The sequence below is a fragment of the Mitosporidium daphniae genome (genome assembly GCF_000760515.2).
Source record: "Mitosporidium daphniae strain UGP3 chromosome Unknown contig-577, whole genome shotgun sequence".
In the NCBI taxonomy this organism is placed as follows: Eukaryota; Fungi; Microsporidia; genus Mitosporidium; species Mitosporidium daphniae.
In genome coordinates this window covers 1-533 of record NW_013546204.1, presented here as the reverse complement: position 1 = coordinate 533, position 533 = coordinate 1, and the positions used below count along the sequence as shown (strand labels likewise).

The 533-nt window shown below is 39.2% G+C and overlaps 1 protein-coding gene across 1 annotated transcript; it reads left to right on the top strand.

Moving 5' to 3' along the window:
• Positions 1 to 77: 77 nt before the first annotated feature.
• DI09_581p10 (uncharacterized protein) lies at positions 78 to 533 on the top strand (the record flags this gene model as incomplete). Its single annotated transcript, XM_013381743.1, has 1 exon — positions 78 to 533. A coding segment is annotated over one exon (456 nt), but the record flags the coding sequence as incomplete, so codon positions are not given.

Sequence of the window (533 nt, the reverse complement as noted above, 5' to 3'; positions counted from 1 at the left end):
CCCGAAAGCTGCTGAATGGGATTTCGACTGTTAATCAGTACACTCAGCCTAAAAAATATCCACGCCACCAGATTAGGATGTTTGTTTCTTCAATGCTGCAATATGACAAAGCCATGAGTTCAACACTGAGCAAGAGGGACAAGAAAAAACTACGATTGAAAAGCAAGTTTTTTTTGAGTGTTTTAAAGTCTGATAGCACTGCTAAATTGCAAAAAGTTTTTACTTCTGCTCATCTGAATCAGCTCAAGAAGGATCGTAAAGAGAAAACACTTGTACCCTGGCAAGAATTCTTTTCCAAGGTTTTGAAAAGCTTCTGGTCTCCCACATATCCTGCAGGCAATCAAATTCCCAACTGGGACAGGATTCTCAACCTGAACGATAAAAAGTCGATTGATCAGCTTAAATGGATCTTTTTTTCTGAGAGAATCGCAAAGCGTGACATTTTTAGATTCTTTCAAGCTAGCGAGGCAGGGAAATTTTTCCCCCCTTCCTTTAAAATGCCATCCATTGCATCGATTACCAAAAATCTTGTA